Source organism: Dipodomys merriami, unplaced genomic scaffold (genome assembly GCF_024711535.1).
Source record: "Dipodomys merriami isolate MVZ:Mamm:240054 unplaced genomic scaffold, mDipMer1.0.p SCAF_24, whole genome shotgun sequence".
Classification (NCBI taxonomy): Eukaryota; Metazoa; Chordata; class Mammalia; order Rodentia; family Heteromyidae; genus Dipodomys; species Dipodomys merriami.
The window spans coordinates 17,410,284-17,437,041 of NW_027203826.1; the positions used below are offsets into that span (position 1 = coordinate 17,410,284).

A 26,758-nucleotide genomic window follows, 5' to 3' on the forward strand; every position below is an offset into this window, starting at 1 on the left:
TACAGGTACCAGGCAAGCCACTTAAAAGAAGAGCTAGCTTTCTGTAACTCACTATTATGAGTTGCTATAGGGGACTGTATAGCTATAAGTTATTCCCATGGGTTATTTTATCTTCCCTTGTTAACAACTGTGCACGCTCTACTCTTCTTACTTGTCTGTTTTGTTACGACTTCATACTGAGGGAATCTTGCTAGACCAGAAATATCTTTCTAATCCCTTCTTCCCCTTCCCAAAAGGTTACTCACAGGGACAGCTATGGATTTAAGGAGCTATATTTGGAAGAGAAAAAGCTTCCTTCATAACCAAGGCAAAGACTATTATTTACCTGGATTTACCTGGATTTTAATAATATGACTCTGCTGGGTATGGTGGTGATAGTAAAGAGATAGGAATGTAGCATGATAATAGAATGAATACTTGACCAGCATGCACAAGGCTTTGGGTTCAATCCTTGGTACAAAAAAAAAGTGACTCTCAGTACTCTAATTCAAGCCAGTGGATCTTATTATGCAGCGGCTACCACCAATGCCAATTTAAGAGAAACACACTGTCTTGGAGATTTAAGTTGCTCAAAAGACCAATCTCTAGTGGACTCTCCAACTGTTTATTTCCAAGGCTGAACATGTCCCTTGATTGATCCTCTTTTTCTCTTTCATTCCTTTTCCTCCTCTTCTTTTCCCCTCCTCCCCTTCATAAGGCTTCTCTCCTCCTTCCTCCTCTCTTCTCCATCTCCCTCTTCCTTCCCTCATCTTTCCACTACCTTTGGCATGACAGTTGCAGGGCAGGCAGCGGTCTCTGTCCCGGTGTCGGTAGAAGCCCTCCCTGCACCTCTCGCAGTGAACACCATCTGTGTTGTCCTGGCAGTTGAGGCAACGGAACCCATTGCCTGTCTGTCGGTGAAGCTCCTGCTCGAAGATGCATTGCTTGGACTTCCCGTTGCAGTCACAGACTGGGGAGGAGGGAAAGAAAACATTATCAGAGACAACAAGTCAGCATTTATTATTAACCTTGACCATGCATGAGTGCTACATTTTAACTAAAAATAATTGATAGAAGAAGGAAAGGGGGTGACATGGATGGGGGCCCCATGGCCCCATCTGAAGGGAACAGGTATTACATGGTGTTGGAAGACTGTTGTTTAGAAGGGCAAGAGTTCATGATTGCAAACTGTCTGATCCCTTAAGAGAAGCCAAACATCTTAAATGATATGTTTTTACATGAAAACTCATGATCTAAATGTCTGCAAGGAATGTGCTTTTAAAAGACTGCAAAAACAAAGGAGGGGGTAGAAATACTCAATAGGAAATGTACTCATTACTCATGCAACTGTAACCCCTCTGTACAGCATGTTTACAATAAAATAAAAGTTTAAAAATAAGATTGTGCAAACCAACAAGACAAGTCTACAGGCTGAGAAAGACCTGAGGACCACCAGCCATGAGCTCTGGGGGTCTAGCAATGAATTGTATCCAAGATGCACAGCAACTGTATACCACATTGTTCAGTATTGGTACCACATTGTTCAGTATTGAAGGTATACAATGTTTATGCCAAAACAGATGATGAAGGACAGAGCAGATGTGACTATCTAGAAAGACATCTATTCCTCCCCCAATTGTGCCTTGTAAATCCCCCCGCCTCAAAGCCAGGTATCAGAGGGAGCCAAAGTCCAGTCAAGAATGACCTTCCCTATGTTCATCCTGTGACTATTCTGAAGAGACTCATGGAGGCCTGCCATCTCCACTCAGAACCAAAGTAGGCAGTAAAGTAACCTATGGAAACATTACGCTTACTACCTGCATGACAGTGGATACTTAGAAAGCTTCAATCATGTTTTAGAAGAGAAAAAGGAAAAACCTTCGACATACATATGAGACTATGGAACTAAGAACCTTGAAGAGACAGAGAGGGATGGAATAGATGGGGTAGGGGAAGGGTGATAGAAGGGGTGACACTGATCAGAGTGCAGTGTATGCATAAGTGGCTATGTAAAATTAAAACACTACTGTACAACAATCTGAAGCTAGTAGAACAACAGCAACCACAAGATCCATCAAAGATGATGTAAAGCAGCTCAGAAAGTTGAAGTAAGTTGACCCAGTGGGAGCTTAAAACTCTGCCTGAAGAAACTTTCTTTCTGCCACACACACACTGTCTCTGATGGTTGCGGACCAAGTCAATTTCCCAGACTTCCTGAGGGTTGCCTTACAGTGATCTTTCAACTCTCTCTCTGTTACTGTGAGTTCACTATTCCCAGAGTTGGTTACATCTCCCTAGAGCCCACTTTACACTTTTATACTCAATAACTCACTTAATTCCCAAAAGGATAACATTTTTAAAAATTATTGTTATCATAAAGGTGATGTACAGAGAGGTTACAGTTACCAGTTACATAAGTCAGGTAATGAGTACATTGCTTTATGGACCATGTTGTCCCTTCTCTCATGCTTTTCCTATTTTTCCCTCCTATCCAAAAGGGACATTTTTAACATAGGGTGTTTTTGTTTAAAAAAAAAACTAACAGGAAAAAATGAATACTTATAGAGGGTAGGTATTTTGCCTAATGTTGCACAGCTAAATGGCACAGATATAACTTGCTCCAAAAAAAAAAAAAAAGATATAATTTGTCTGACTCCCAAACCTTCACATTTCATTTTTATTCTCCTCAGGACTCTATGCTAGCATTGGTTCTTAAAGCTAAAAGAAGCTCTCTCAGCTCTTCACGAACCCACTCTAATCTAGTAAAATGCTCTGTTGTTCCTTACTTGGCACTAGAGTTATTGTCATTATTTTTTCTTTGATGCCTGTCCTGAGGCTTGCACCTGAGTGCTGTCTTTGGGCTGAAGGCTAATGCTCTACAGCTTGAGCCAGAGCTCTACTTTTAGCTTTTGGAATTGGAAATAAGAGTTCCATGGATCTTCCTGCTCAGGCTTGAACAGCAATCCTCAGATCTCAGCCTCCTGAGTAGCTAGGATTATAGAATTGCATACTGGTGCCCAGCTACAAGTCACTTTTAAAGAGTTATCGACCTATTCTTCTCCCTGTGATTTTTCACCATGGAGTCTTTTTCCTCTTCCCTGGAAAATGACATGTATATACAACACACTCCAAAAAATGCACACACACACATACACACATACACATGCACACACACTCTCTCTCTTTTTTTATTCATTTATTCAAATGACACAGGCCTTAGAAGCACATTCTACAAAGCCTATGTCAGTGAAGCCTTTGAATATCTGGAAAACTATACCATATCCCTTCTTAGTTTTCACTTCTTCAGGTTAAACTGTACATTTGTCACCTCTAGGTCTTTCAACCATGTCCATGACATGATTTCTAGATTTTTGTTGGCTGACTGCCTGGCAATCTACCCACCCAATTTTTACTATCCTTGTTAAAATAATGAGAATCGGTTATGCTTTTTCCAGTGTGGCTGGCTCAGCTTGTAGCGAGACTGGATATTTTCATTCCAGGAAGGAAGACTATTTCATCAAACTTACAACATATTAAACTTCCACTCAATTCAAACTCCCAGGACTTTTTCTGTGCCAAGCTAAATCTTTCCCAACTAATGCTTGTGAAACTGATTTTGTTTGAATCTCCAACAGATGGACTGCACAGCTGTCATGCGCTGTGAAATCTCTACCGAATCCAAGGTTATGCCCATTATATAGACTAAATATACCGGTTGGTGCTGTCTGTGACCCTCCTCCACTGATCACCTAGACACCAGTGTGTGTGTGTGTGAGAGAGAGAGAGACAGAGACAGAGACAGAGACAGAGACAGAGAGAGATTGCCAATACTGGTGCTTTAACTCAGGGCCCCATGCTCTTGCTTGGATTTTTTTTCTCACAGCTGGTACTCTACCACTTGAGCCACAGCTTCTGGCTTTTTTTTATTTTGGGTCCAGTCGTGGGGCCTGAACTCTGGGCCTGAGCGCTGTCCCTCAGCTCTTCAGCTCAAGGCTAGTACTCTACCACTTGAGCCACAGCACCACTTCCAGCTTTTTTCTTTTTGCTTATGTGGTGCTAAGGAATCGAACCCAGGGCCTCAGGCATGCAAGGCAAGCACTCTACCACTGAGCCACCTTCCCAGCCCAGCTTCTGGCTTTTTGCTGGTTAGTTTCTTTGATTTGTGTATCCAGGCTGACTTTGAAGCAGAATCCTCAGCTCTCAGCCTCCTGAGTAGCTAAGATTATAGGTAGGAGCCACCAGAGCCTGACTCAACATGCACACAGTTTTGCTAGGTATCAGTATCGTCATAAGGATGGCTCAAACACAGCTATCCAGAGCAATCATTCTTTTAGCCAAATTTGTTATCATTATTTTAAACCCACTCTTGTTTTTCACCTCTAAACCTCAATTTGGGGGTGGGAGGAAGATGTTTTTCCTTTAAATTCCCAGCCTTCTGGAATTGCATTATGTTCCAGCATCTTCACCCCAGAACTTGCACAACAGGTCACAGACCTATTGTCAAATCAATCCCTGTCCCCAGATGGATTTCCTTTCAAGCCAAGGGCTGTATGGCAGAGTGAGCAAATGTATAGGCCTTAGATGGGCAGTGTGTGGGCCCTGCTAGTTTCTACTGCATACGAAAAAACTCCATAAAACTGTTCTCAAATTACCAAGCTAGACTGCATGCAATTCAAGGTTGCACTTCCAAATTCACAGCCAGAGACTGAGGGGACAGCTCATCCCACACTTCTTTTGCATGGAGTGGTTCTTTTCATCATCCAATGTATATTTGAAAGAATATTTCTCTGCGTGTATCTGTCTTTTCTCTCTGTGTGTCTCTCTGTGTCTCTCTGTTTCTCTGTGTCTCTCTGTGTCTCTGTCTCTGTCTCTCTCTTTCTCTCACATACACACACATCTTCCAATTTAGACTAACTTCCCTAAAGTCAATGATTGATTATCTGTTCCTACTAAGGATAAAAGCTATTTTGAACTCAGGGCTTTGTACTTGCTAGAGAGGTGTGCTACAACTTAAGTCACACTCTTAACCCTGTCTTGCTTTAGTTATTTTTTGGGATAGAATCACATACTTTTGCCTGAGGCCATCCTCAGACCATAATCCTCCTATTGCTTCCCATATTGCTTGCACTATAAGTGCACAATACCATGCTTGTCTTAGTTGCTGACATGGGATCTATTAACTATCTGCTGAGACTGATCTCAAGCCATAATTTCCCCAATCCCTACCTTTCCAGAAACTGGGACTGTAAGTGTGGGCCACCATGCCCAACACCTAGAGGGAAAAACTTTAATATTTTAAAATTCTAGATTATTTCTGAAACTGGTCTTAATAAGATGGGCACAATACATTTTGTGTGTGGTCTTTTCTTTTTAAAATTTGGAACCAATTTCTACTCAACTGCTACCATGAGCTCACTAGTTGCCAAAAGGTCCCTTCAGGCTAGGAGTAAGGTAGTGGGGAGTTTGGGGACACTATGCAGGAGGACAGAGGGAAAGCCCTCATGCCACCTCCAGCCACCTGCAACCCCACGGTGTGGGTGTCTAATGCAGTCAGCGGCTCCGTTTACATCATCTTGGGTATTGTGGCACTGGAGATCAAACCCAAAGTCTCCTGCATGCTAAGCGAGTGCTGTACCACTGACGTATAGCCTCAGCTCTTTCATTTTGCTTCTTTTAGGAAAGACACACATCAGCTTTGTGTATGAAATTCATTATTAATATTGGCCCATTTTTAATTTTTTAAAAAACAGAGCTGTGTCAAAAAGGCAAATCCTTATTCTTGACCTCACACTTCTAATAGTCAATTAAAAAAAAGTCTCATGCTAAAGAAAAGGAAAAATAGACCTGGGATGCATATAGGACCCAGTGTATAGAAACTACTTAATGGTTTTCAAATAAAATGATTTTTGTTGTATTGCTGTTGTTGGTATTACTTGGAGTTAACTAGACCCATTGACTTATTTGGCTATGGCTCTACCACTTGAGTCACACCTCTAGTCCAGCTTTCTGTGGGTTAACTGGAGAGAAGTCTCCAGGAGTTTTCTGCCCAGGCTGGCTTCGAACTGTGATCCTCCAGGTGTCTGCCTTCTTAATAGCCACCAGCACTCAATGAGATTGACTATTCTTTTGAAAACCTATAGAGGAGCTGGGAAGGGTGGCTTAGTGGTAGAGTGCTTGCCTAGCATGCATGAAGCTCTGGGTTCAATTCCTCAGTACCACATAAACAGAAAAAGAAAGAAAGAAAGGAAAGGAAAGGAAAGGAAAAGAAAGAAAACTATAGATGTGTTTCTACTGTTGAGAGGACTCCAAGCAACCCTACAATATGGAGATGTCCTAAAAATGCAAATCTTCACCAGGAACTGACCTCCCCATTCCCCAAGGAAATGCTTCTGACCATGCAACCTCTTTTTAGAAACTTAGACTATTTAGAGTAATCGGCCTAAATGCAAGCCCCTAATGGATTTTGAAACAAGATGAAATTCTAAATTGTTTTTATCATCCTGTCCTTCCTTTATAATTAGTCTTGTTCAGTTAAGTATCTGGATTTTTTTTTTGCCACGTTCATTTTGCAAACTTCTTGCTGTTCTTCCAGACTTTGAACCAGCTGCAAATCACACGAATATGTCATTTCCTTTTCATCATGGTCCTCAATATAACTGTGAGGAATGGAAGGATGAAGATGAGGGCTTTGAGCATTCCTGAGTCAGGGAAATGAGACAGTCTTTCATTTGTTCGCTCATTCAACAAACACACACTGGGCATCTGTTGTGTCCAGCTGTCCAGCTGTTCTAGGCACTGGAATCCAGCAGCAAAGAAAACCAATAGTTGTTCCAGCACTCCTGGAGTTTACATGATGAGGTAGGGGAACCAAAACGATACAAGTAATTTAGAGAGAATAGGAGGACAGTGATATCTACTCAGAAAAAAATGTGTAAAACAGCACAAAAACAAAGGAGAAAGCTATAGGTAAGAAAAATGTGTACCAGGGTTTTTAAATTTTCTTTTGAATTAATTTAATGTAATAAGATAATTCATTTAGTTGGACAGTACAGGGGTTTGAACTCATGGACTTGAGTTTGCTAGGCAAGAGTTCTACCCCTAAACCATGCCTCCAGTCCTGTTGCTTGAGTTAAGTTTTGCCCAATTTGGCTTCGGACAGTAATCCTCCTATTTATGCTGCTGACATAGCTAAGATGACAAACACATACCACTGTGCTCAGTTTTTTGTTAGTTGAGATATAAGTGTCATCAACTTTTTGCCTATGTTGGTCTTGAACCACAACCCTCCCAAACTCAGTCTCTTAAATAGGATTACAGATATAAGCTATCACACCTGGTCTATATTCTAGTTTTCTATTTTATTTCTATACTGATATTTGTCTGGCTTATTATCATTGTCCATTAATTTTTTAGCTATGATGATTTTCTAACAAATGGTCACTCATATAAAACAATATGAAACTATTTTCCCTTCGTTTTGTTTTTGCCTTTTCTGTTAAATTTTCTTTCCAAAGTATCTCAATCATGTACTTTCTTTCCAATGTATCTTAACCCTTTCTTTCCAATGTATCTCAATCATCGATTTTTTGATTCACTGATTCTTACTTTTTTTCCTCCTTCTCTGTTCTGTCTTTGATCAAAAAGACCTTAGCCTCTTTGGTCCTTGGTAAAGCATGCATCTATATATGCTTATTTTTTTTCATTTAATACATATCACTTGTCCTAACAAGGGGATTGTACCACATGTTTGGATCCCCAGACTTTCACATACCAGCAAGGCTTCCAAAAAGAGAATTATTAACACCTTACTTAACCAAAGATGATACTGAATATTTATTTGTTTATTTATTTATTTGGTCACAAACACTTTTCACGTTGTCTATGCTTTCCTATTTCCTTGTGAGCATGTATGGGTTCCAGACCTGACATTATGATATCATTGCATTGAAAAATACCATACTAAAATCAGTCCGGAACCCAGAGCATATCTGAAGAGATCAAACCAAGCAGGATTTTCTCCTTCTTTCACTGAGCTCCATTTCAGTGGTGCTTCGCCTCAGCCAATGCTTTCCTTTGACAGTCCATTTCTAGCACATTCTCTATAGCCCAGAGATACCTCTTCAAGGTGTCTCCCTCTCTTCTCTCTGTCCCTTCACACCAACTCCCCAATCTTTGACTGCCAGCCAGATTTTCCCCACAGCTAAAGGAATGTGATTCATCAAGTTCACCTCAAGCCCTAAATAAACACTTCTGAAACAGAGGCATTTTACACCGATTTTTGCATTTTCTGTTGGTCTGGCAAAGTGTGGGTGGTAACTGTGTCTGGCTGCACTAGATGCTGCTTCTCTGGCGCATAAGTATTTATTATAATAATAACTGTAATAGCACAGAGTTGCTGACCCTCACGGTGTTTCTTCGGAGACACCGCCAGGCAGCCAGACATGGGCCGATCCGCCCACTACCACCCACAATCACCCAGAGCCACAGATCAAAGAAACTGGAGGAGCCTCTTTAAACAATGGGGCCTGGCAGAGAATTGCAGAATCCCTAGGGCTCCTGCAGAGCGCTCCCACCCCTCACTAACTTGACAGGTTAGGGCAGGAAGCAAAGGGGCAAAAGCTATTTCCAAGCTGTAGACTTGGGAGAAAGAAAGGAAACAGAAGGAATTTCCTACAGTTGGATTTGAACATGATGTTGGAACACTCACCATCAAGGCTAGTTCATTGGCAGCTTTTGCAATTTCCTATAAGAACCATTACTAGAAATAGTAACGATTTAGCATAAGTAGAATCATTTACCTGACTCGGATTCTCTTTCTGTTGCTCAAAACTTTTAAACATCTTCTGCCCTTACCGAAGTGATTGAATCTCTACCCTCAAATAATCTGTGGTATTTTCATATTTTAGTGCTTGAACACCAGTAACAAAAATGTTGTTTTGTTGTTGTTGTTATTGTTTATTGTTTGTTGTCAGTGATGGGGCTTGAATTCTGTACCTGGACACTGTCCCTGATCTCTTCAGCTCAAGGTGAGCGCTCTACCACTTGAGCCACAGCTCCACTTCTGGTTTTCTGGTGGTTAATTGGAGATGAAAAGTCTCACAGATTTTCCTGCCCAGGCTGGCTTTGAACCACAGCTCTCAAATCTCAGCCTCCTGAGTAGCTAGGATTACAGGTGTGAACCACCCCCACCCACAAGTTGTTTTTTTTTTAATACAAATTTTTTCAAGTCCTTGTATACTTTATCCATGTCAACATATCCAACTTTATCTATTTTCCTTGTTACATGGTAAGGGGTATTTGAACTCAGGGCCTGGAACTTGCCATGCTGACACTCTACCACTTTTATTACTCTTCTAGCCTTGTTTGTTGTGCTGGTTATTTTTGAGATGGGGTCTCTCAAACTTTTCTATCCAGGCTGGCCTCAAAGCTGAAATCTTTCACTCTCAGACTCGCATGTAGCTAGCTAGCTAGGATCACCAACATGAGCCACCAAGTCCCACATATAAACTCTTCCAGTAATTCCCGAACAGCCTAAGCTCTTTGCCATCTCCAGCCTTTAGGCTGCTCTTCCTTTGCTGGGTGCTTCTTGTTCTCCCTCTCTCTAAATCCATTTCCCACAGGCTAGCCAGAGTATTCTTTTCAGGAAGCAGAAATCAGATTATATACTTCCTGCTGATTACCTTCAAGTTTTCTCTTTTCTCTGATCCTAGCACTCCACCCTTATCTCTCTTATAACATTTATTGCGTTCCAGCCCATGTCATCATTATTTATGGGCATGACTTGTTTCCCCTCTAGCATTACTCACTGAGGTTTTCCAACAGTACTTTATAATACAGTGCTTGGAACGGTGGTTATTGGAATGGATGGGAAATATGGGTGGTGGATGGATGGACGGATGGATGTGTGACTGGTTGGACTGATGGAAGTTGAGAGGGGAGAATGGATGGATATGTGGGTAGGTAGATGGATGAATGAAATGGAAAGACAAAGAGGAAGGGAAAAGAAGAAATATATGCATTCTGATTCTAAGAAAAGCCAAATAAGAACCTGAACATACAGAAATTTCTCCCCAAAGTCCAGGACACATTTTGAAATTTCCCTAATGTAGTCCTCCAATTTTTCCAATGCTAGACACTTTTTCTTGTTTACCTACATAGTATTCAATTTAAAAAAAAAGAAGTTATCATGTTTCAGCAATAACTAAAATACAGTGTGATGGACAGAAAAAGAATTGAGACACCAGATGTCAGCGGTTCACACCTGTAATCCTAGCTATTGAGGAGACTGAGATCTAAGGGTTCTGGTTCAAAGCCAGCCTGGGTAGGAAAGTCCATGAGACTCTTATCTCCAATTAACTACCCAACAACCAGAAGTGGAGCTGTGGCTCAAAGTGGTAGAGCAAAAGAGCTCAAGGTCAGCACCTCAGGCTTGAGTTCAAGCCTCAGGAGCAGAATAAAAAAAAAAAAAAATAGAAGGAAGGAAGGAAAGGGAAGGCGGGGGGGAGGAGAAGGAAGAAAGGAAGAAGATGAGGAGGAGGAGAGGAGGGAAGAGAAGGAGGAGAAGGAGTAAAAAGAAGGATGGGGAGGAGGAAGAGGGGAGGAGGAGGGGAAGAGGAAGGAAGGAAGGAAGGAAGGAAGGAAGGAAGGAAGGAAGGAAGGAAGGAAGGAAGGGAGGGAGGGAGGGAGGGAGGGAGGGAGGGAGGGAGGGAGGGAGGGGAAAGGAAGGAAAAAGGAAACCATAAGAATTGAGGGAGAAAGGTGATGTTTCCATTAGAAAGAGTGGAGTTTTCTTTCAGGTTGCTACTTGCACCAGAGGAACTCACCCTACCCCAAACCCGCTGCCCCTCATTGTGTCTGAGCTTGGAGCTGCAGGGGCATCTATGGGCCCTCTGGAAAGGCAGCAGGCCCAGGGCTTGGGAGGAGGGATGAGGGTTTGAGGCAGGAGAGCATGAGATCAGCGTGCTCTGCTCCATGGCCTTGACAGGTGGTGTGTGCTTGGCCTTGTGAGGGAAGATGTCAGGAGCCAGGAATCTGGGTCAAGTTTCAACCTGATGGTGCTGGTTCTCTGGTTGCTGTTACCTTCAGCGGCTTAGCACACTAATACCGAGGCGGTGAGGCAGGGGCACGCTTGCATACTGAGTTGCTGTAATCTCCCGGGAATGAATTCAAGTTTGATCTATTGAATGACAACATCCTCTCCCCTCCTCTGTTCAGAAGGAAGCTGTGTGCCCTGGGAGTCCTACCCTGCCTCTGGAGCTCCTCATTCCCTTTTTGAGACATCAAATCTTTCGGCCTCCTCCTATTATGGAAACTCTCTTCCAATGAACAAAGCCACGGACCTGGTGGCAGACCTTCCTCAGTTAACTCTTCGTTGGATCTTTTCTTTCCAACTTGAAATGTTGGTGTCCCTAGAGACTCAGGCCTGTACCTTTCTGATTCCTCACTCTATACCTCTGTCCTCCAGGCTTGTGGCCCAGATGAGATTTTCTATGACTAAGATAGGACTTGACACCCCTGGCCCAAATTTCCTTCCCAATACTCAGCACTCATGCCCAGCCATCCACTCTATATCGCCAACTGGTTAGCTCAAAGCTCTTTAGACACAATCTGTTTTAAAAGCAAACCCTTGGGCTGGGAAAGTGGCTCGGTGGTAGAATGCTTGTCTTGCATGCATGAGGCCCTGGGTTTGACTCCTCAGTACCACATAAGCAAAAAAAGCCAGAAGTGGTGCTGTGGCTCAAGTGGTAGAGTGCTAGCCTTGAGTTGAAGAGCTGAGGGACAGTGCCCTGGCCCAGGGTTCAGGCCCCATGACCAACCAAAGGAAATAAAAAAAGAAAGAAAGAAAGAAAAGCAACCCATAGCTGGGTGCTGATGACTTACATCTATAATCTTAACTATTTAGGAAACTGAAATCAGGATTATAGTTCAAAGGCACCCCAGACTGGAAAGACCACAAGCCTCTTGAATCCAATTAACTATGAAAAAAAGTCAGTAGTGGAGTAGTTCAAGTGGTACAGTGCCAGCCTTGAGCTCAGTCCGTGAGTTTAAGCCCCAATACCAACACTAAAAGAAAAGCAAACTCATAACTGTCTGATGGTGAGAGCTTCCTAATTGAATTCTCTGTGACTGCTCCTGCCTCCTTCCCCTCAGCACCCAGAAGATCTTGACACATTACAAACATTACCAAAACTCCTCTGCTTAAAGCTCTCTGGTGCCTTTCCATGCAAACGCTGGAATTCTTTAACACTGCCTCCAAGGCTACCCACAGTCTTATCTTGTCTGGTATTCCAGCTTCAACTTCATGGTCAATGTCTCTCTTATTCGTTCCTCTCTGGCTCGCCTCCTCCTCTTGCCCTTTCTTCCTCTCTCCCTCTTATTCATGTGACTTATATCTCATGTTATGTCTTCATTTCCTCTGCTTCTTAAAAATTCTTGCTTTGTAAAGAAAATGTAGTACATTAAGGTAAAAATCTCAACTGGCACCCTCTTCCTTTCCTTTATTTAAAGAAGTTACCCCAAAAATTAAATGCTAATTTGTCTTATTTGATTCTATTCCCCCACTTCAGAGTCAAAGAATGGGTCTCCTGTAAGCTGACAATCCTCTTCTACTGCACCTATATGAAATCAGCTATTGGCATGAGGTCCCTCAGTACAAAGCCCCCCTGACAACAGTATGACTGAATGTGGAATAAAATTTAAGTTGGGAGTCATATATTCCCTTTCACCAAAACTCTAGCAAAGGTTGTTTCCAGTATAGTTGCAATGATCAAAAGTGCGCTTAGTGGTAGAGTGCTTGCCTAGAATGCATGAAGCCCTGGATTTGACTCCTCAGTACCACCTAAACAGAAAAAACCGGAAGTAGAGCTGTGGCTCAAGTGGTCATGCTCTAGCCTTGAATATAGAGAAGCTCAGGGACAGTGCCCAGGCCCTGAGTTCAAGGCCCAGGACTGGCAAAAAAAAAAAAAGTTCCCTTTAAGTAGTAATCTATCGTAATGTATTTTTAATTAATGTATATTAATTGCACCAAGGAGCTCCATTGTGATATATCCATACACGCATACAATGTGCTTTGATCAAATTCATCCCTTCTAGCTTGATGTTCACTCTGGTTCCTCCTCAGATCATGTACATCTTGCTTTTTACTAATGCATTTTAAAATAACTTTTATGACTATTCAAATTATACATTACTTCAGAAGTACAGTCAGCTATACCCGGCATCTATCACTTTGCTACCAAAGACACTGGAAAGTATTACGTCTTCAGATAGGATCTCCTCAGGATGAAAATATTATTTTCATATCATTCTCACATGCAACAATGAAAAGTTTGTCTGTTCTAGTTTTAATATCTCTTACATGGATTTTTCTTTCCAAAGTTCAACATGCTTCTCAGTTTGAGTGAATAAAACAAAATCTGACAATTTCATCATTAAAGCTAGCCTTGAATAAACTTCCTGATTTAATGTAGGAACATCTAGCCAGGAGCCAGTGGCTAATGCCTATAATCCTAGCTACCCAGGAGGCTGAGATCTGAGGCTCTTGGTTCAAAGCCAACCCAGGCAGGCAAGTCTGTGAGACTTTTATCTCCAATTAACCACCAGAAAACTGAAAGTGGCACTGTGGCTCCAAGTGGTAGAGTTCTAGCCTTGAGTAAAAAAGTTCAGGCACAGCAAGCACTCAGGCCCTGAGTTCATGCCCCACTACCGAACAAAAACAATAAAATGAAGTGAAAATGTCTGTTTCTGGTTCTTCTGTTCTATGGGCATTTTCCTGACTTCATGCATGTTTTGCAGCTGGCACTCTAGGCGGACACGGGCAGAATCACTAGCATATACCCTGTCATTTACTTCCTGGGACATATGATGTCTTTGCAGTGTAGGCAAAGCTGCTACATAGGGCACTGTAGAGAAGAATCACAGCACATGGCTCTCCAGTTCAGAATGATACAATATTGAGAAATCCTCTCAATCGCCCAAAGCTATCAAGAGTCAATAAAACGCCAGTCATCACAGGCTCCTTTAGGTGGTTGTGGAGTAAAAAAGGAAGTACCTATTGTTACTAAGCGTTCTTAAGATATCACATCACAGCCTGGACTTGGGGACATGAATATGGCTTACAGATGATTCAGTCTCATAAAGCCAAACCAAGAGGTATTGTCTGAAAATGTCTCCCCTAACCCTTCCCAGGGACCCCCACTGCAGAAAAGGGGAAAAAAAGGCCCAGTGAACAGGGAATGGAGGAGATCAAATCTGGATGACCAGCAAAGAAATCTTATGAGAATAAACATGGTATCAGATGATTCAGCCCAAGTGAGTTCAGGGTGAAAGGGAAAAGAAGATTAAGACACCAACATGTACATGTCTGCCACATTTAAAGACTATAACAAGACAACTACTGTCAGCCACGGTTCAGATGCTCGTGAAGTATTTGGTGCTGGAGATCTATATGAAAATATTCAGACATCCCCATGTAACTCTCTACCTCTCTGAATGGAGAAATTGAGATTTCTCTATTTCCATGAGGTTATCTAGAAAGAAAGACATCCAGATTTACAAGTGTCCTTCAAGCATTCCCTACACAGCCTAGAGAAAGGCGCCATATGCCCCTTCATCCTGCTACTGAAATAAAGGAAGTCAGAGTCCAGCTGAGTAAGATGTAGTACCTGAGGTAAAAAGAACCAAAAGAAAATAAAGCATCTTTAGATTCTGAATAAAAACAGCCTACAAAGAAATTCTGGTGGGGCTCTCGTGGCTCATGCCTAAAATCCTAGCTACTCAGGAGGCTGAGATCTGAGGATCACAATTCAAAGCCAGCCCAGGCAGGAAAGTCCCTGAGACTCTTACCTTCAATAAACTACTCAGAAAAGTGGCCCTGTAGCTCAAAGTGGTAGAACACTAGCCTTGATCACAGCGAGCCACAGGGACAGCTTCCAGGCCCTGAGCTCAAGTCTCAGGACCAGCAAAATATTAAAATTAAAATGTATATAGAGATGCTCTGGGGAAATAACCAGAGTGGTACATTAAATATGGTTTGTCAGTCCTTTAAATGTATGCTGTTAGCTCCTTTTAAGTTACTTAACAGATAGATAGATCTTTTTCAACCTTGCATGGCTTTTTGGAATAAGGTTTTCATACAAGAAGACTGTAGTGGGGTTTTCCCTATCACTCCATCCCTTGACAAATGTACTCAAGATATGCGTATGCATGCACTCACTATACGTCTCAGTTTTCATACAAGGAGAATCATTCCAATGCATTCACAATGCTGAGAAAGCATGTATAAAACACACTAAAAACATCTTTCTTACTGATTAGTTTCTGAAAAATATTCTACTTGAAAAGGAGCAGTTAAACCTATCATGCTTGAAGTGAGAAGAATGAATTGAACGGGCTGCTAGGAGTCCAGCCACCAGCTTACAGCCATGAGAAGAAATAATGACGATCTCACAAAGAGACCGCACTGGGAAGACATGCCCCAGTAGCACAAAAATGCTGCTTCTCGACCACTTCCTCTCAGCTCAACCAGCTGAGGTTTTCCCTCTGGGCCTACAGTCTCAGTACCCCTGGGACAACTTCCTGGAAGGCACAAGAGTGTCATGTCAGGATTATTATTGGACCCACTGCTACAGCAAAATAGATGAGTTTATCTGAGATGAGAAGTATTCAAGCTGGGCATGATGGCTTATAACTATAATCGCAACTATTTAAGAGATCTGAGGAATTGCAATTCAAGGCCAGCCAGAAAAAAGTTACGATCCTCATTTCAACCAGTAAAAGCTGAGCATAAATTGGATAGTGGTCCAGTCCAGCCTGGACATAAACAAGAGACCCTATCTTTAAAAAAATCAACAAAAGTTATAGGAGAAAAAAATAGCTGGGGATATGGTTCCAGTGGTAGAATGCCTGGTGTAGCAAATGCAGCGTCCAAGGCCCTGAGCTCAAACTTCAGTATCACCACCACCCAAGGGGGAGGGAGTGGCGGGGGGAGGGGGGGGCGGCGGGGGAGAGGGAGTGGTGGGCAGGGGGTTGAGGTGGAAATGAAATAGTATTTAAACCTGGGCAATCCCAGCAAAGCAGCAATGATCTGAAACTGCAGCTTCTGTGAAGTTTATGTGTTCAAGGTTCTGGCCATGAAACTAAGCAATTTCTGAAAAGACCCTACAAATCTCTAGCAAGGAAAGAAAAACAAGCTTCAGACACAATTATGCACATATGGAATTTTAAAAAGACATCCGCTGAGAACAATGTGTGGTCAAAGAGCCGCTCCTTGGGGCCTCTGCATTCCTGGCCCTTCAAACCTCACACCTATTGGTGCCTGGCTGCACAATGCCCCTCTGTGAAAATCCGGGCTGTCCTCCCTCTGCCCCCATGGCATCTCTATTCACAGAACCAGAGGCTCTTAGGAGAAGCCTCAAGGTCACTGTTCTATGGTACTATAGTAAGAGAAAATGTAGTGGAAATAGAAACTTTTTGTAAGAAGTCTTTTGTCTCAGTGCAGCTGAACATTTGCACAATTTTTCTGCTTTTAACATTAGCTGTGGGATATGATTTGGCAAGTGTGGAAATTCATATTCCCACAATAAATGACAATAAAAATCTAGAAATAACATTTGGAATTCTGTAACTGCTTTGCCACTGACTTTGTAATTGACTTGCACCTCTGCTCTAGTACCACAGAAGGGAATGGCTCAAGCCCTTACATTCATCAGGGTTGAATCTATCTATCTATCTATCATCTATCTATTTATCTATCTATCTATCTATCTATCTATCTATCTATCTATCTATCTATCTATCTATCTATCAGTTGTCAGTCAAGGGGCTTGAATTCTGGGCCTGGGTACTGTTCCTGAGCTCTTTTGTTCAAGGTTAGCACGATACCACTTTGAGCCACAGCTCTACTTCCAGTTTTTGAGTGGTTAATTGGAGATAAGAGTGTCATAGGTACTTTTCTACCTGGGCTATCATTGAACTACAATCCTCAGATCTCAGCCTCCTGAGTAGCTAGGATTACAGGCATGAGCCACCAGCACCCAGCTAAAAGGAGACTTTTTTGTGGCTGGATTTGGATTTGAACTCATGACCTCATGCTTATTAGACAAGTTCTCTACTACTTGAGCCACTGCATCAGTCCCACCATATTTTTGGCATAAAGAAGAGTATGCCTAGCACAGTGACTCACATATATATTTCCATCTTCTCAGGAGGCAAAGATTGGGAGGGTTCAGAGTCCCAGATTAGTACCCCATCTCAATGAACAGGCTGGGCATAGTGGTTCATAGTTATAATTGCAGCTACACAGGAGGCATAGGAAGGGATATCATGGTCCCAGATGAGCCTTTCAAAGAGCATAATACTCTACCTGAAAATAACTAAAGCAAAAAAAAAATAGGGGCTGGGAATATGGCTTAAGTGGAAGAGCACTTGCTTAGCAATTTTAGGGCCCTGAGTTCAATCCCCAGTACTTACTACCCCTGCCCCACCCAAGAAGCACATATTTGCTCAGAAGGTGAGATCCATTCAGACATACAGTCACCCACAGACACTGAAAAGACTGCTTTTGGCTTTGGATGGGATTCAAAGATTACATCATCTATTGGGGATTATATTACATAGCCCACTAATGACTCAGAAATCCACTAGGCTTAATCTATGACTAAACTAGAGTATTCTAGAATCAAGGAAGCTCTATTTGTGCACTGGTCTGTGATAGACAACTCAAATCTGTCTTTTTAACTTTCTCCTGGAAAACAACTGCAGTATGGTTGATCCACAAAGAACTTAAAACAAAACATCTTCCCAGGGTTGTCCCTATACCTTAATTTCATGCCTGACTTTCCCAGAAACACTGATCACAACTCAGTAACTTTCCTCAGCTGCTTGGACCACTGGAGTGGCTGCCCTGGGTTTGGGACACCAGAATGTATGCCTACATAGGAATTCACAGCTCACACCCCAACCCAATTCTGTATTCCTGCTTACTCTACAGATTTAAATATAACTTATCAATATTATCCCCCAGAGGGAAAAACCATCACCCTTAAATAGCTATAAAATCTCACATAGCAGAGGACACTTTCTCAATCACCTAAGCGTTGTTTGGGGAAGCCACAGTAATGAAAAGACCTCACTGAACATACTGGAAAGAAAGAGACCGAGCAATCCAACACATTCTCATGACTGACCTTCATTTCAGTGTGGATGCAGAACACTGTCCTAAATAAGTTAAAGATGACTCTCATGAAGGCCAAAATGTGCACTTCAGGAACTGTTACACCTTTGAAATGTTTTGGAAATGCTGTATTTTCTGGTGAGAGCATTAAAAAGAAATTCAAAGCCAGGCATGATGGTACTTATCTATAATCCCAGCTACTTGAGAGACTGAAACAGGAGGAGCCTGAGTTCAGATTTTGCTACATAGCAAAATCTATCTCAAAGGAAAAGAAGAGGAAGGAAGTAAAGAAGGAAGAAAGGAAGGAAAGAAGGAAGGAAAGAAGGAAAGAGAAGAAGAAGAGGAGGAGGATTCAAATAAGATTTTATCTCAAGTCACGTAGCCTACAATTAGTAAGAAACTATATGGTAAGTGGCTTTAGAAAGGCAAACATTAGGTTGAGGATGAATGGAAGAGTGGATGCGGAATTGGAAGTGTGGCTCAAGTGGTAGACACTAGTCAGGAGTGACAAATCAATACTTCTAAGTTGGTATTTTTTTTATAAATTATGTGACTTTACATAGGCTTGTTTGACAAATCTGCTTAGTTAAATATGAAGATCAGTTTGACTATGACTTCTTAATGCTTAATGTTTTCATAATCAAGTTGACCAAAAACTCTTGGTGGGGAGAAACAGGGGGAGGAAATCATCTCCATTGGAAAAATGAAAGAGTACTTTATGTGGAGTCATTGGATGTTAGGGCATGTGCTAGAACAGCATGTGAAAAGAAACCGCACAAAACCTGATCTTACAATGACAATCTGCTCTGGGTTTTTGTCCAGAGTCGTTTTGTTGTCATGAGGTGAAACCCAAGGCATGTTTAAGCCTGAGCAAGACGATTCTTCATCTGCGCTCTTGAGTTTACGGAAGAAGAGTAAAGAAGAACCCTGATGTAGTCTGCATCTGGAACATTCCCCCAAAGGCCTGGTATTTGTGCGCTCAGCCTTGGTCCACAGCCCACAGTTCTATTTGGAGGTGGAGGAGCCTTTAGGTGAGCCCTAAAGGTGGATGGGTGAGGTCATTGGAGGTGCACCTTGTAGGGGTCTATAGAGCCCTAATGTCATCTCTCTCTCTTCTCTCTCCTCCCTTTCTCTCTCTCTCTGTCTCTGTATCTGTCTCTGTCTGTCTCTCTGTCTCTGTCTCTCTGTCTCTCTTGCTTCTCAGCCACTGTGATACTGCATAGTCACAAGATTGTCTCCGTGATTTCTGTTACAATAACAGGAAGCTGGTTAATACCAATTCATAATTCACCATTTGCAACTCAGATGGCAGCTGGATATGACGGCCAAAAATCTATCATCCCTGTACTTGGGAGGCTGAGGCCGAAGGACCACAAGTTCAAGGTTGGTCTACATACAATCTCTTGTCTCAAAAACCAACAAATGCACAAACAAATACCTGAAGAAGACACCGTCATGATAGTCAGTGTTTACAGGACAGTTAGTGGTAATAGTAAAATGGAAGACACAGAATGCTTCCCAGGCAGTCTGCACAGTGCTATTTATTATCCTCATTTTCGAGATAGCCAAACTACATTGGATATAAGGTAGTTTGCCCAAGTTCCACCAGGCTCAATAGCAGAGCTAGCATTTGCACCTAATAGAAGATCCAGAGCTTACACTTCTCTGTAGTGCTATGCTACCTTAACTGTTTAAACAATAGCATCTATGAGGGAGCAGAAAGCTTTCATTCTATTACCCACGGTACCTCTTTGCCAGGTTCAAGACATAGCAGACACCATACTGATGATCTACGATTATCTTGGATTCTAAAGCCACTAATCTAAAGGAAAAATTACTTTAAAATTCACCTGATGACTGAATCTGTCATTTTAGTCTTTCTTTGTATGGATAGATTGGGGCACCTGACATCAGTTATCACTTCTGAGCTGTTGAGATTCTTCCTCGATTAACAAAACACTGGTCTTTCTTGATCCGCGTCCTTCCTTCATACTCGTGCCTCCTCATCTCTTTCATTGCCTCGCTCTCTCCTTTGTAAATGTAGAGCTTTCTCCCATCTCAACATCCTAGCTTTCCTCACCTGTGGCCAACGCTCTGCTTTCCACCTGTGGATTCCCAAATTTATACCTCCATCCAACTTCAAAATCATAATTCCAGTGCTTCCCTGGAACTGTTGGGCATCTCCAATTCAACAGGCCCCCTCCCTCCACCGAACCTGCTCCCTCCTCTTCACCCAACTGACTTACAGACTTGGATCTATCCTAGACCTTGTGTGTGTGTGTGTGTGTGTGTGTGTGAGAGAGAGACTTGGATCTATCCTAGACCTTGTGTGTGTGTGTGTGTGTGTGTGTGTGTGTGTGTGTGTGTGTGTGTGTGTGTACCTTGGGGTACCGGAGGAGTTGAATTTAGGGCCTCTGGCGCTCTCTCTCTTAAGCCACAACTCACCTTTGATTTTTTTTAATGGTTAACCAGAGATAAGATCTCAAAATCTCAGCCTTGTGAGTAGCTAGGATTATAGGTATAAGCCATCAGCATTCAGCTAGTATTCCTTTTTTTTCAAACCATTTCCTCTTACTCATATACCTAAGTCATACTCATGAGATCATCAAATTCTTTAGATTTTACCTTCTAAGTGTTTCTATAAATTGTTTCTTCTTTGCTATTTCTACCATAGTCAACTCTCACTTGTATTATTGCCAGGGCCATGGCAATGGAGAAAGCTTTCTCCACTCTACTCTCCAAGTCCTTAAATGAATGAATCCAATCATGCCCACCCCAGCTTCTACCCCTCCACAATTCTTTGCCTGCCAGACTAGATCCTAACTGCACACTCAAAGCTACAAGATCTCAAAGCAGAGTCCTTAGTAGGGAGCTGGTGGTTTACTTCGGTAATCCTAGCTACTCAGGAGGCTGCGATCTGAGGATCAGGGTTCCAAGCTAATCCAGGCAGAAAAGTCCAGCAGAATCTTATCTTTAACTATCTACCACATAGTCAGAAGTGGAGTTGTGACTCAAGAGCTTCAGACTTAAGCAAAAAAGCTCAGGGTCAGCACCCAGGCCTTGAGTTCAAGCCCAAAGACTGGCACCAATAAAAGGGAAGAGGTCAGCCATTGTCTTTCTCAATGCTCTCTGGCCATGAGTTCACAATACTGATGACACCCTTGACTCTACACTGTGTGTGTGTGTGTGTGTGTGTGTGTGTGTGTGTGTGTGTGTGTGTGTGTGTGTGTATGCTAGTCCTGGTCCTGGGCACTCTCCCTAAACTTTTTAACTCAAGGCTAGTGCTCTACCACATGAGCCACAGCTTCACCTTTGGCTTTTTGATGGTTAATTGGAGATAAGAGTCTCATGAACTTTCCTGCCCAGGCTGGCTTTGAACCATCATCTTCAGATCTTAGCTTACTGAGTAGCTAGAATTACAGGTATGAGCCACTGGTGCCCAGCTAATTCTAGACTTTTTAAAAAGAAATGTGGTTCCAGGCCGGGCGCTGGTGGCTCACGCCTGTAATCCTAGCTACTCAGGAGGCTGAGATCTGAGGATCGCGGTTCAAAGCCAGCTCGGGCAGGAGAGACCGTGAGACTCCTATCTCCAATAAACCACCAGAAAACCGGAAGTGGCGCTGTAGCTCAAGTGGTAGAGCACTTGCCTTGAGCTGAAGAGCTGAGGGACAGCGCCCAGGCCCAGAGTTCAAGCCCCACGGCCGACCAAAAAAAAAAAAAAAAAAAAAGAAATGTGGTTCCAGACATTTTAGTGCAGTTTTCAATCATCTTTTAAGCTCTTGACAAGTATACAAGGTAGCCCAGCACCATTGCTTCCGTGTCTCAGGCAGGCGAAGAAGCAGACTCCAACTTGTTGAGGAGCCTGAAAGCTTACTAATGAGAAACTAGGAGGGAAATGAACCAAAATTGGTAGCCAGATCAGGCTGACTAAAGCCTGGGCTTTAGCTGAGACCAGCCCTCAAAGTCTTACTGATTATATCTTTGCAGTAATTTCACCTGTGGGCAACAACCAGAAAGCAGCTTCACTGCTTCAAGCCCTCACATTGCAGTTACTTTGGGACAGGACAGGTACCACACCCTTAGCCCAAACCTTTCAGCACATCCTGGCATCCATGAGTATGTGTGATCTTACCCTAACCCCAAAGTTTCCACATTCTCTCTGAGCCACCAAATAAAGCTTCTAGCAGTCAGTCTCCAGGGAGGAAGAAGTCTAAAAATGAGGCTGAATGCTCTCTCTGATGTCACATCTACACAGGATGCTCCACAGCTGGTCCATTCCTGACAAGGCAGAGTCCCAGCTCTGTGTTCTTAAATCATACATTATTTAACAATTGATAGCATCCTATATACGTTATTATCTAGTGCTATCACATATGTAACCTCAATTGTGGCCAACGGGTGAAAATTGCTTTATTAATTCCTTATCATATAAAAAATGTTCCTTAGCCGGGCGCTGGTGGCTCACGCCTGTAATCTTAGCTACTCAGGAGGCTAAGATCTGAGGATCGCGGTTCAAAGCCAGCCTGGGCAGGAGAGACCGTGAGAGTCCTATCTCCAATAAACCACCAGAAAACCGGAAGTGGCGCTGTAGCTCAAGTGGTAGAGCACTCGCCTTGAGCTGAAGAGCTGAGGGACAGCGCCCAGGCCCAGAGTTCAAGCCTCACGACCGACAAAAAAAAAAAAAAAAAAAAAAGTTCCTTATTCTCTTATTACTGTTAGAATATAGTTTTAAAAGAAACTTTCTGGATGGGGGAAGCCCTAAGAATCCTTGAACCAATAACCAGCTCCATTTCTGCTAAGTGGCCTTGAGTGATTCTATTTCCAATTGCTCACTTTTAAAGTCAAGAGATTCTAAGTTAATAAGCAGTTAAGTTTAATTCTGCTAGAGATTTTCCACTTTTAGGATGATTTCTTTTAAATTCCAACTATTTATCCTAACAGTAATGGAACCTACACCACATGACCATTTTCATACATTAAAAAAAGTATACTGTATATATTTTAGGTCTACAGTGACCTTATATGACATTTTGCTCTACAGAGTGAAATGGTTACTACAGTCAAGCAAATTATCATACTTGTCATTTCACAGTTATCCTTTTTGTGACAAGAACACTTTTTTAAAAAATGCAGTCAGGGATGATGTGGTGAAAGTTAATTTTGAGTCTTCTGGAGAAATAATAAAAGAACTGTCATCAATACAGGGGGTGAAAGTGGTCTTTGGCCTTGGATTTGTTGAGTGATTATTGAAAGGGTCTGAGGTACCGCAAGCTATATAAACCCCAGGTCATTAAGAAAAGTTTCCTGGCTACCAGTGGCCACCAGGAAAACACCCGCTGTGTGTCGTCAGAGCTGACACACGCGAATGGTAAACAGTTGCTAGGTTCTCAAAAAGTTGTTGTTTACATACACTTCACTTCTCAGACAGGACTGCCGTGGGGGCCGGGATCAGACCAGGTGCTTGATGAGTATTCCGTAGAAAGACGGAGAAGGGCCATGACACAAAAGTTCTAAGCATTCTCAGGCTTAGATGACTTCCATCTCAAAAAAGGAAAGTTCCTTTCCCATCTTCCTGGCGTTTCTAAGGGATGGAAAAATTCACACCGGGATCCTATTCATCAATGCACAGACTAGGAAAACCATTCATCAGCACATGACTGATTCAATAGAGGCTTCTCGATGGACAAATTAAAGAGTGGGGCCCGGGGGGGGGGGGGTGCAGAGAGAAAGAAACTGTCCCCAAGCAAGGAGAAGCCTCGTTTGACACAGCCCTCTAGCTTCACATGCTTAAAATCGGCATTACTATGACTATTACAGTCACTTTAACAAAAAGCCCCAAATCGGGGAGGGAAGGGCCTTGAAAAGAGGTTCTCGCCCAAGTTGGGGGGGTCCTGGGGGCGGTGCGATCAGCCATCACGGTCTGCAGAGAAAGGCAAGTCCACAGCCAGGGCTGGAAGCCACTCTCTCAACTCACCTTCCCTCCTGGACGTGGCCCGGGCGGCAGGCAGGAGGAGCGAGACGCAGAGGCAGCAGCGGAGCCACAGGGCAGGCATGGCCCGGCCTCGGGTGCCAGGCCAATGCGCGCGCGGGGTCGCCGGGCCGGGCCGGGCTGGGAGTCGTCTGCGCTGGGCTGTGCCTTCCTTCTCCCCGATCAAGTGGTTTTATCGACTCCCCTACCTGACTCAGTCCTGACAGGAAGAGAGCCTGTGTTTCGGGGCGTGACTCACCTGTGAACAAGGAGGACCCAGCCCTGGGAGGCAGACAAACACACAGCACACCCCAGCTGTGTGCGCGCCCGCCCCCCTCCACACCAGGAGGGCGCACAGCGCACCTGGCCCGCGCCGAGCCGAGGGTGGGGCCCCAAAGCCGAGGCCTAGGGCTCCTTCCCCTGGAATGTGCCCACAGCTCCCCCACAGCCCGTCTCTCCTGGGGTGGTCCCGGGCAGAGTTCACAGAGATGGGGAGCTGCCCGCCCCTTCCTCATACTGGAGGCCCCAGGCTCAAGTGCTCAGACGCAGAAAGAAGCCCGGATTCCTCCCACACCGAGGCGCCCACAAGATCCGCCCACCGAGGGTCCAGCTCCCTCTGAAACACTGCAGCCTCGCCTTCCCCAGCGCACCCAGCTCCTCCAGCACCCCACGCCCCACACACCCCGTCCCCTCACTATGGCCTGGCAGGACCAAAGGTTCTCCCCTGGGTGCCCCTAATTCCTAAGTCCCTGGCCCAGAAAAAGGCACTGAGGTCCAGGCCAGCCTTCCCTAGGGTAAGTACCACTCCATCCTAGCCAGTGCAGCTGACCGAGATAGACGATCCCATTCTGCATGGCTTTAACCTCTCCCAGGAAATGGCTCCTGCCACTCCATGATCCCACGGGAAAACGCTGCGACTAATTGTCTCAGGCAAGGCCATTGTGCTAACTGAAGTAATATCCAGAAAATGACAAATCTTGGTATGTCCTCCACTGTCCCTTCCAACGAAGCCAGTGGCAATAACTGAGAGGTAGCTGTCAATCAAAGAGAGGGCTTTGGTTCCTGCTAGAGATCAAATAGTGAGAAGTATTTTGGGGGGGGGGAGGGGGTCCGGTGGTGGGGCCTGAACTCTGGGCCTGGGCGCTGTCCCTCAGCTCTTCAGCTCAAGGCTAGCGCTCTACCACTTGAGCCACAGCGCCACTTCTGGCTTTTTTCTTTTTGCTTATGTGGTGCTGAGGAATCGAACCCAGGGCCTCATGCATGCAAGGCAAGCGCTCTACCACTGAGCCACCTTCCCAGCCCAAAAAGTGAAAAGTATTTATATAAACACAACATGCAGAACAATCTCTCCTTGGGCTGGGAAGGTGGCTCTGTGGTAGAGCGCTTGCCTTGCATGCCTGAGGCCCTGGGTTCGATTCCTCAGCACCACATAAGCAAAAAGAAAAAAGCCAGAAGTGGCGCTGTGGCTCAAGTGGTAGAGCACTAGCCTTGAGCTGAAGAGCTGAGGGACAGCGCCCAGGCCCAGAGTTCAGGCCCCATGGCTGGACCCCCCCCCCAAAAAAAAAGAACAATCGCTCCTTTTCTCCATCATCAAAGGCCCCCAATACCTGTTCATTGACTAAGTGAATGACAATTCTATAGATAATTCTACAAACCTAAGGTAATTCACAAACAATGCAGTCCGTACACGATTATCAAATGATGTGAGAACTTCAGCCCAAGTGTGTGAGGAGACCACTGGCCTAGCTGTGGATGCTTTGTGCAGAAAGGTGGAGCTTGAGCCAGATGTTCAGCATTCAAATAAATAAATAAGCAATTCTTCTCTCTCAAAACTGAGTGTCTAAGGGGTTGGAGGTGAGGCTCAGGTGGTAGAGCACCAGCCAGTGAGTGAAAGCATCAGACACCAAGTTTGAGTCGCCCTAGGACAGAACAGCAGCAGCAACAGCAACTTCTCAGTGTGCAGTTACAGTGAACACTTCAGTTCCCCAAGACAAAGTGTTTAGAATTTTTCTTCCCAATAGTTGATACTCGGAGGTTGATAATTCTGTCCCCAAGAACAATGCTCCTTGCAGGTCTGTCTTTCCAGGGTGTGTGATGTTTATAGTCCTGTAAGAACAAGGAATAGGGCCCTGCGAAATAAAGTCTGGAAGGTAAGCTTCATTTTAAGCACAGATTGCTAGTTTACCATATCTCAGCTTTGGAACAGAGTTGGGTACCAGTAGCTCACACCTGTTAATTTTAGCTACTCAAAAGGCTGAGACCTGGAGGATGTGGTTTTAATACTTTCCATCCTATGCAGAAAAATCTGCACAACTTTATCAAAATACTAGACTGGAGGCATGGCTCAAGTGGTTGAGTGCAGCTGTAAGCAAGTAAGCCTAGTGACAAAGTGATTTCAAGCCTTGGTATGAGCATGTACACAAAAAGTTGGAAGAGACATTTTCATTTACTATCAGTTTTTGACATGGTAATAACCATAGCAAACCATAGGCAAAGCCCACTATTTTTTTTTCAATCACAGTTGCAAATCCTTTATGTATATTAAATAATAGATCTTCTAAATAACCCTTTGAATCAGGTATACTGATATGTGGAGAAGCTAAATAACATGCTCAGAGGGGCAAAGCCATGATTCAAAA

At 43.6% G+C, this 26,758-nt stretch overlaps 1 protein-coding gene across 1 annotated transcript in view; it reads right to left on the reverse strand.

Annotated features, from left to right (window-relative positions):
* Nucleotides 1-26,758, reverse strand: part of Lamc2 (laminin subunit gamma 2) — a 68,962-nt gene that overhangs the window by 41,073 nt on the left and 1,131 nt on the right. Inside the window, exons 2-4 of the mRNA XM_070034296.1 lie at nucleotides 25,775-26,225; nucleotides 24,126-24,378; nucleotides 761-949 (exon numbers count right to left, since the gene is read on the reverse strand). Coding sequence (XP_069890397.1) covers nucleotides 761-949; nucleotides 24,126-24,204 — 268 coding nt within the window. The 5' untranslated portion in view covers nucleotides 24,205-24,378; nucleotides 25,775-26,225. The remainder of the gene's footprint in view (nucleotides 1-760; nucleotides 950-24,125; nucleotides 24,379-25,774; nucleotides 26,226-26,758) is intronic.